The following is a 10,220-nucleotide window of genomic DNA, read 5'->3' as shown; positions in this document are numbered from 1 at the left end:
ATCTCAACCGCTACGAATCAGATCAAGCCAGTTTGTAAAACAAAACTCGGTCCCTGTGATACAAGAGTTTTCTACTAAAATTATCTTCTTTTTCTTCATACTTGAGTTGTAAGCTTACGATCTTCCTCGTATGGTAAATCTCTGTAGTAGATGCCCAAGGCCGCGTTCGGTGCGGACCAGGCCTATGACATAAGCCCGCCCGCCCGGCCCGGCCCGGCCCATGAACATCCTGGGCTGGGACCTCATAGGTAACTCCTGGAACCATCTGGTCTGTTTTAGTAGTGTAGCCTTTGAAGCACAAATTCCCAATGGCGAACCATAGCGGACCCGGTTCCGACACCGACGCGATGGAGGCGACGGACGTGGAGATGGATGCGGAGACGGCGGAGACTGGGCCGCTGTTGCCAGCGGTCGGCGCCGCACCGGTGGGCCTTCAATCACAGGGCGACGCGTGGAGCTTGCTCGCTTTGGCTCGGCAGCTCGTCGATGAGGGCAAACCCTCTGTTGCACTCCAAGCGGTGAGCTCTTACTACACTTAACCCTGTTGAATCTATAAAAGATTTTTCTTGGTTATAGCCACTGTAACGACGAAGCCAAATGATGAGAAAACATAGCTGCTCGTAACCTTGATTTTGCTTTCAGTTTTGGTGGAGATTGTGACTATAGATTCCTTGGATGTGAAGGTAAGACAAGCTGGTTGTAAAGATTGGTGATTTGAGGAATGGAAGAAGGTATAAATTGATGGCTGTTACTAATCTTGATGGCAACCTTTAAAGCTGTAGTTTGCTTCTTACTGGGAACGAAACAAAAACCCACCTAGCTTTTGTACAGAATGTTGAAGTGATTGGATTTTGATGCCATCTGCTGAAATCAGAAAATAAAAAAAATGTAAACAGAAGAGACATATGATCAGTTCAAAGGGATCCTCCAATGACTTTCTGACGCAATTGCTTTTCTATATGGTATCTACATGCGTAATAACATCTACTACAACAACTATAATCGAAGGATAACATTAGATTTTAAAGATTGCTGAATTTTTGAAATAGGAGAAAGGCATCTTTGATTTTATGTTCTAGCAACAATTGGTGATTTAGATTTAGTCAGGTTTAAGTTCAAGATAGATGTCATTCTATGATCTATTGTAGATTAAAGATTTCATCCTTTAGTGTCTATATATTGGAGGCCTTCTAGCTTGCATGTACTTGACTGAAGATTCTAATGATAGCTTGGTGCCGGTGTTGTATTGGAATATCTTTTTCTGGCCTGTCCCATTTGTTCAGCAGTTTCTTTTTCCTCTTTTTCAGGAAACATATTTCTTAGGCATCATGATATATTATTGACTTATTTGTTCTTCATGGGGTTTATCTAAATATCATGACTTTCAACCTGTTGCGCTTAGTTTATTGCATTCATATCTCTAATAAGTAGTCTGTACAATTTCATAGGTTTACTTTCTTAAAATTTCAAAATGTATTTGGGGACTGCTTTTCTTAAACCTTTCTCTGCATGTTGCTTGTGTGTTCTGTTTCAGGAGTAGCAAATGTTTCAAAAAGCATGTGGCAAGTTGCTCATATCAGATTGGTTCCTTAAGATTTCTCTGTTTTGTATTTCAGAATGGCATATGCATTTCTTACCTAGAACTTTTCTTTAACGTGATGTGTTCCTTAATGAAAAGTAATGATAGTGCCTCTACGAATCGCTAGGATCAGTCAATAGATTAGTCATACTTCAGTGCTTATAGATGATATTTAGATGGTCTTTCACTATAGATTGAGCTGATTATGATAAGCTAAGGAAGTTTACAAAAATTGATGTTAGATTGCTGTTGTGGTTCTCATGAACAAAAATGCATGGTAACTATTTCTCCCAGAAATGTCATTATTTTGTTGACATTGGGTGCTGATGATCTAGTACCTATACCAAAATGGTAATATCATAGAATAGAAGCTGCAACTTCTCGATGATAAATCCTATTTAAACATAAGGTTTAGATTAGATTCAATAACTTTCAGGTACAGTGACGAGATTCATGGTAGTGGTGAATAAATATCATGTGCCCATTTATCAGATAATAATTTATATAGTTGACATCGGATGGTAGAGAAAGAACTTGATGTTTAGCAGCTTAGCACCAAAATCCTAGCCCTCCAAATCACTACTTAACTTGTAAGAAATGTAGGGAGTTAAAAGACAGTGTCTCAAAATGGGTTGTGACTGAGCTGATTTCCTACTTGATTACAGTTAGGTTGGCCATGAGTTTGCCACTTAAGTGTAGTGACACTAGTCCAGGAAAAAGGAGAAAATCTGCTGCTTTACTAGATCATTTTTGATAGCCCACTTGCATATTGTTTGTCTGTCTTTTGTTACTCTTCTATAGAACCCATTGTGAAATTTATAAAACCCACTGCGAAATTTAAAATTGCATTTATTTTGATTGATCAATCATTTCGGAATGACTTTAGGATTTTTTTTTGTTGTTAATTTTATGTTTATAGTCATTATAATTTTAAAACCATCAGATATAGATTCATGAGTTCTTTTAGATCTCCCAAAATTGGCATAACACAAACCAATACTGACCTTACCCTTGCACCATTGTTGTACATTACTATTTACATTTCTAGTTGTAGCTTACTTTAATATATGAAGTTCAGAGGTGGAAGACATTGTAAAGGGAGTAGGACATAGAGGAGCAGTCAGATTTATACTGTATATTTGTTACTTTAATTCTCATAAGTGGTATTCTGATCTTATCTCTCATATGTTATTCAGATTTAATATTGCTGTGACCTTGTAGTGCTTCTAGTTTCTTTGAGTGGTTTCCAAATTTGATTATGCTTTATGTGTTCTTGCTTAAATTGTTGGAATTTAGAGGATGTCTACCTTCTACACAAGCCTTAAATGGTGAGGAAAATTGATGCAGAAACATAAATGCCAATGCATATTTTGGATTGTAAGCAAGGTTACACAACTTGGTAAAATGATACGTATTGGCCGCCCGGATCGGATCAGCCTATTTTTTAATTATGTAAATTTTACATAATATTTGAAAATACAGGAAAATATCTATAAATTTAGAAAATTGACAAGGAAAGAAGAAAATAGTAATTACTAACATATGGACCTAATAACTAAATTTTTTTATCAATTTACTCAATTTTAATGAATATCGAGCTGGCTTTCCCTTTTCTTTCCCCTCTCTTTTCCTCCCTCTCTTCTTGTTTTCACCAAGGCAAATTATTTTCCCTTCTCTCTTCTTTTTCCCTCTCTCTTTCTCTCTCTCTCTCTCTTAGCAAGTTAGGCAAATTTTATTTTTTTATATCTTCTCTCTCCCTTCTCTCTCTTTTGCTCTCTCTCTTTGTCTCTTTCTCGCTCTCTCTTAGCATGGCAATTTTGTTCTTTGATTTATTTGGCAATTTTTTTTCTCTATAGATAGAGGGCTTGTCAGAGTCTGAGAGAGTAGAGAGAGAAACGAGAGAGATGGAACATCGGAGAGATAGAGAGAAGAAAGAAAAAATATAAGAAAAATACTAACCTAAGGTTGTCGAAGGTCGAGTTGGCCGGATCTTGATCGAAAAACGTCGAGGCTGTCGGGATCTGTGTTGGATGTCTCCAAGTGAGAACGAGAGAAATAGAAAAGAGAGAAAGAACTGGGACATCAAATAATTGATGTCTCCGAGTCAAATTTGGATTGAATCCTTCTCTCATCCAACTCATTTCAAAAGGGTGAATCCGTATCAGGGTGAAATCGTCTGATCTAATACGACCATGGTTGATCCTGATCCGTTTTGGCAATCCTAAATGGAGCTGGCGAAAACTTGGAAATATGATTGTAAAGCCAACTTTGTAGTGTCATAATTGAGGTAGGTAGTTAGAATTAAGTTATTTGAGTCTTTCTTCTATTTCTTGTTATTTATTTGGCCAATATTTATGTATTTTCATAATGTTATTACTTAGGCCTCTTTTAGACTCAATTAAAGTGTTTGCGTGAATAAGATGGTAATAAGTAGGTTTTGTGGTACCTAATGTGATGTGATCTTGGTTTCAATGAGAAATATTTGGATGTAAGGGAGAGTAGAAGAAGAGGAATAAGAGGGCCTTCCCTAAGGGTTTAGGAGGATAAGCCAGTCGAGAAGGTTAGAGGTGGTGTAGCCGTGGTAGGAGAAAACGAGAGAGGAGATAAGAAGATTTGGGGAAGAAACTCAATTCATTCAATAATGATCATAATGTTGCCTTCCACATATTTAGAAGCTAACTTAACAAGCAAAACCGTTAAAAGATAGCCCTAGAAATAGTGTAAATTTGCCGATTGCGTTCAAATGCGGTTGAGCGTGTTCGAACGTGTTAAATACGTTTTCTGTATTTGCGACCGTATGTAGGTGTTCAAATGAGGATGTTCGAACGCGACATTGAACACGTGACTTCCCAGTGTTTGAATGCAACAGTCAGAAATCTTTTATTCCAAAAAGAAAACAAAAGAAATTCAGCTCGAGATAACTAGGTCCAATCGCAGTCATATCAATCCACCATGCTTCCACCACCTAATCCTTAAGGTGTGAAATCAGGAAAACGATCAAAGATGTCCGACTCAAGCTCTCATATAGACTCGTCGGACGGCCTACCAAGCCACTCCACCAGGATCTCTGTCTCTAGTCATCTTGTTTGCCGTCTCCTATGCCTAGCCAGCATACGAACTAGCTCCAGAACTCTCATATCTTCAATCGGCTCAAGTATATCCGATCCCACCATCTAGTTGATGTCTACTCGAGCCTGCAGCAAGGACACATGGAATACGGGATGCACCCGCGATCCCTCCAAAAGCTCCAATTTGTATGCTACAGAACCAACTCGCTCCAATACATTAAAGGGCCTAAAGTAGCAATGCGCCAACTTTTGATTGCGCACCGGTCTCAGCGTCGCTTGTCGATAGGACTGAACGTGCACAAACACAAGATCTCCGATCGCGAACTCCGACTCGCGGTGTCGGCGGTCGTAGATTTGCTTCATTTAGTTTTGTGCCGATGCCATGTGAGTCCTAAGCCTCTGTAAGGTCGTGTCCCGATCAACCAACTCTAGATTTGCCTCCATCCGCACCGCTGTCGCCTCTGGGTCATATGTCTGTAGTGAAGGTGGGGGTCTGCCATACACTACTTCAAACAGTGTTATCTCCTCGGACATCTAAGGGTGGTAGGCCGAACTAAGGTCTAACTGGGTCCCCTGAAATGTGAAATACTCTGTCAAGAAGTTGCTATTGAAGACCATCACGGTCAGAAATGATCGAGCGCGGCATGCCATGAAACTTGGCCATGTCACGCACGAACACCTCTACAATTGCCTTCGTTGAATATGGGTTCGCCAAAGCTGAGAAATGAGCATACTTGCTTAGCCTGTCTACCACGACAAAGATGATAGAATCCCCTCTCACTGGCGGTAGTCCCTCAACGAAGTCTATGGAGATATCCTTCCAAATGTGCTCGGGAATGGGCAAGGGCTGTAGTAGTGCAGCCGGCCTCAAGGAATCGACCTTTGCTCGCTAACAAATATCACAATCCCGTATGAATCTCTTTAGCTCCTTCTTTATTCTAGTCCATGTACAACTCTGGGAGAGCCTCTTGTAGGTCCTCAAGAGGCCTTGTGTCCTGCCTCCACAAAGCATCATCCCCGGGTACTTGAATGCACTCGCGATCCAGCAGCAATCCTCCTCTACTTTTGAGCTCAGGGTGACTCATGGGGTCGCTCTCCAGCTCTTGTATCAACCTAGACACCTTTGGATCCGTGGTGCCTATAGTCCTCAAATTAGCAAGAAAAGGAAATACGGGTGTTGAATGAGCCGCCAGCTCAGCAGGCACGGGCTGCTGTGAGAGCGCATTTGCCGCCTTGTTTTCCATCCACTTTTCGTATTGCAACTCGTAGTCGTATCCTAGCAGCTTGGTGACCCACCTCTACTGCACCGGAGTGTGAACCCGCTGCCTCATGAAGAATTGCAAACTCCGCTGGTTCGTTCGGATCACAAGCTGTCATCCGATCAAGTATAGCCTCCACTTGGTCACTGCGTGTAGGATAGTGAGCATCTCTTGCTCGTAAGTAGAAAGCTACTGCGATTTCTTTGATAAGGCCTTGCTCAGATAAGCAATAGGCCTCCCGAATTGTATAAGAACAGCCCCAATACTCGACCTAGATACATCGCATTCGATCACAAATGACTTTGTGAAATCGGGTAGCGCCAACACTTGTAGGTCGCCATGGCATTCTTCAGCTCAAATGCTTTCGTCGCTGCCTCGATCTATTGGAAGACGTCCTTCTTCAGCAATGAAGTGAGGGGTGCCGCAATTTTCCTATAGCCTGCCACAAATCTGCGATAGTACCCTATTAGGCCAAGGAAACCCCGTAGCTCACGAACCGTTGCTGGTTGCAGCCACCCAAGCATACATGATACCTTGCTTGGGTCAGTTGCCATACCCTCCGTTGAAATGATATGGCCAAAGTACTCTACTCTGCGTTGTTCCCAAAGGCATTAGCTTTTCTTCACCTTTAGGGAGTGATCCGCCAACAGCCCCAATACTGAGCATAGGTGAACTAAGTGGTCCTCCTAGGTCCTACTATACACTAAGATGTCATAAAAAAATACTAACACATACCACCTAAGGAGTGGACAGAATGTCACTCATTAGGCCCTAGAAGGTCGCCGGTGCGTTCGTCAACTCAAACAGCAATTACCGGAACTCGTAGTGTCCGTCGTGAGTTCGGAATGCTGTTTTGTGAATGTTCTCCGCTCGCACACAAATCTGATGATAGCCGGCGCCAAGGTCAAGCTTGCTGAAATATGATGCTTTTGTCAACTCGTCCAGTAGCTCCTCTATGACGGATATCGGGTACCGGTCCTTGACGGTGACAGCGTTCAGCATGCGAAAGTCCACGCAAAAACGCTAACTCCCGTCTTTCCACACCAGTAGCATTGGCGATGAATAAGAACTCCGACTAGGCTAGATAATACCCTGCTCCAGAATCTCAGCAACCAATCTCGATATCTCCTCTTTTTGGATGTGAGAATAACGATAAGGTTGAACGTTGGCCGGTTCTGCCCCTAGAATAATCTCAATTCTGTGGTCGGGATATCTCACGGGTGGTAGTCCCCGTGGAACCTCAAACAGGGCAGCAAAGTCAGTCAACACAAGCTCCAAATCATCACGTGTACCTGAGCTAGTAAGGACCTCAAATTCGATCGGTGCAATCTGGAGGAAGTAAAATGGCTTGCCAGCTCAGAGAGCTCCAATCAATGGCTGAAGAGTGGGGCTTGGCTGCGTCCGAACCTCGTTAAGCTGTACAACCCGTCTGTCTCGCCGAAAAATGAGCCACATTTGTGAAAAGTCAAGTCACTGGGCTTTGCAACCATTGGATACTCAAGACCACATCCGCTCCTTGAAGAGCCAATCGATACAAATCCACAATGAAGTTGTGACCTTGCACCCAGATGGAGACACTCCTGCATATGCTGTTAGCTCGAAGCTTGATGCTTCTGGTCCATCTTAGTTGCATCTTCAAAAGCCTCGCTCAAGGTCCTAGGTCGTAAAGAAAGTACACTAGCCTGGACCTCCTCGCGCAACCCAGAAATAAAAGTGCTAATCATAATTTCTTGTGGCCATTATGGTCTGCACCGACTACTGATTCGCTCAAATTCCTCCTGGTAGGCAGCAACCAACGTCTTTTGGACAAGCTTTGATAAGGTGGCATTGTAATCCTCAAAGACTGCGGTTCCAAAGTGCCTAGATAGGGCGTTTACGAATGCTGACCGTCCATCGAACACTTGGTGGGCGCTCACGGATTGATACCAATGTAATGCCGCGCTCTCCAAATGGAAGCTCGCCAAGAACACTTTAGCGTCTTTCGTTGTCTCTTAATACATAAAATAATGTTCAGCACGAAAAATCTAATTCAAAGGATTACCTCCTTAGAACTTAGGAAACTTGACTCTTGCCATTCTTACACTCATAGGATTGTCGTGCCCCATATCATATGCGAGTTCAGGTCCAATGGTAGGAAGATGTAGGATCGGTTCATCATGCTCTTGGTGCCTCCGGTTATCTCTCTTATGGCGCAACCCGAGGTCAACCTGATTCGGCCAACCCACGACTATACCTCGGTGCGGTTGGGATTCAGATTTGGATGCGCCCCTTCTGCACCTCTTGGTAGATCATAGGGGACTTCCCTGCATTCGGACACGATATTCATATCGTAATATTGATAGTCTTTTGAGTTTTGATATAACTAAACTGGTAGTTGTGTATATTAAGAAATCCTCGCCCATGTCTTATGATGGTTGTCTCCTTTTTTTGGTAATGGTTTCCTATTTTCAAGAAATAAAGAAACGGAGAACCCTTTTCCTCCTTTGTGGTATGAATCAATTGGCTTGAGGTCAACCCTCTATGTGAATCTTGTGAGCCAGAGTGAATAGGTATTAGCTGCTCAAATATATTGCTTTACTAATGACCTCTAATTTTTTTTTGGGTTTGTTACTCGATTAATTGTCTCATAACTGCTTAAGTTTAAGGGCTGTTTGGTTTCTTGTATTTAGAAATACATGTTTCTCTAGATGTTGTATCTAGAGAAACAAATGGATAGTTTGGTTGATTGTATATTATAATACTGTATTTGTTAAACACATGTTTGGATTATTGTATTTTATAATTATGTATTTGGTAAACAAGTGTTTAGTTGGTTGTATTTCATAATGCTATTTTATATAATTTTTTGTAAATTTTCTATTGTCTAAGAATGTAGAAATATTATACTCTGAAAATAAATAAGAGTGAATAAAATAGCTATAAATTCTTTCGGAGATTTAAAACTCCACTAGTATGAGTCGTTACAAATATAGCAATTCAAATAAAACTATGTCATTACAAACATAGAAAACACTAAATTTAAATAAAACTATCTTAAAATAAGCAATGTCCTAATAAAGAAAGAAGAAAATCTCGACATAGTTGAAGAAAGCAGATTCTTACAGCTCATGCCTTTTGTTAAATGAAGTACGTTACTATATAATATAGTATGACAAGTATTAACATAAAGATGCATAGTCTCAAGAACAAAGTCTAACACTTGAAAATAATTAAAACTGCTATTTTACTTGAAGCGATCAGCTTCAGTGCCCTTAATATGAAAAAGATACTTATCAAGCTATAACTTCCTATGTTCCACTAACTTGACTAAAAGACCTTTAGCTTGTGTATCCTTTTCAAGCAAAGTTATAGGCAGATGCCAAATCTTCATAGTTATACCCTTCCTATTCTAGCTTTATTACTTCAATGTAGAGATCATCGGCAAAATGCCTTGATTTTGAGCTATCAAGAGCCATAGCAACTTTTGCAATTTGAGTTGCAACGTTTTCCATTACCTTTATTTCAGCATCCCTAGATCTCTTCAAATTCTTGCCCTTTTTGGAGTTGGATTGTATTGGTTCGTTACCCATGCTAGATGGTTATTCATCAAAATCTTCACTAGGCCTTGAATGATCCAGTAGGTTCATCATTAATTGAAATACTATTGCTCCCCACTGTTAGTTGCTTAGCAAAATAGCCGGTGGCATAATTATTGTCGCAAACAATAGCTAACAAATCATAATCTTCAATACGTTTGTTGATAAAAGGCTATCTTTACTGTTATTACATTATAAACATAATTATCACAAAGAAATAAGTAATTTTAAAACTGATAATTTATATACATATCTTTAGATATGTTTCATACTCCTCTTTTTCCATAACTATTTCTTTCTCCTTCTCATCCTATCGTACACCACTTAACTTCTTAAGTTTCTTGATACATTTCAACACATTCACCTTCGCCGTTGCCGCTTGCCGCTCTCTGATCGCCGCCGTCACCATCACCGTCGGGTGCCCTAGCCCGAGGGAGAAGAGACCGGGAGAGAGTGAGAGAGAAACTTAAGTTTTAACCGATCGAATATCCGGATCCGCAACTTAAGCTTTAACTAATCTCTCTCTCTCTTGATCTCTCTCTCTCTTAGTTTCTCTCTCACTCTCTCTCGGTCTCTTCTCCCTCGGGCTAGGGCACCCGACGACGACGGCGGCAGCGACGGCGACGGTGACGGCGATCGGCAACAAGGTTGACGGCGAGCGGCGGAACTATTAGAAGGGGTGCCGTGCGGCACCCCTCGTGCCCATGTGCCGTACGCCACCGGCACGGTCATCCTTGGT

General features: G+C 41.2%; 1 protein-coding gene across 1 annotated transcript in view; it reads left to right on the top strand.

Moving 5' to 3' along the window:
- Positions 1-270: 270 nt before the first annotated feature.
- The window catches only part of LOC140800229 (uncharacterized), a 29,604-nt gene continuing 19,654 nt past the window's right edge, over positions 271-10,220 (top strand). Inside the window, exon 1 of the mRNA XM_073154906.1 lies at positions 271-518. Coding sequence (XP_073011007.1) covers positions 309-518 — 210 coding nt within the window. The 5' untranslated portion in view covers positions 271-308. The remainder of the gene's footprint in view (positions 519-10,220) is intronic.

Source organism: Typha latifolia, chromosome 13, assembly GCF_019914945.1.
Source record: "Typha latifolia isolate L0001 chromosome 13, TyphaL0001v2, whole genome shotgun sequence".
Taxonomy (NCBI): Eukaryota; Viridiplantae; Streptophyta; class Magnoliopsida; order Poales; family Typhaceae; genus Typha; species Typha latifolia.
This window is presented reverse-complemented; position numbering and strand designations above follow the sequence as displayed.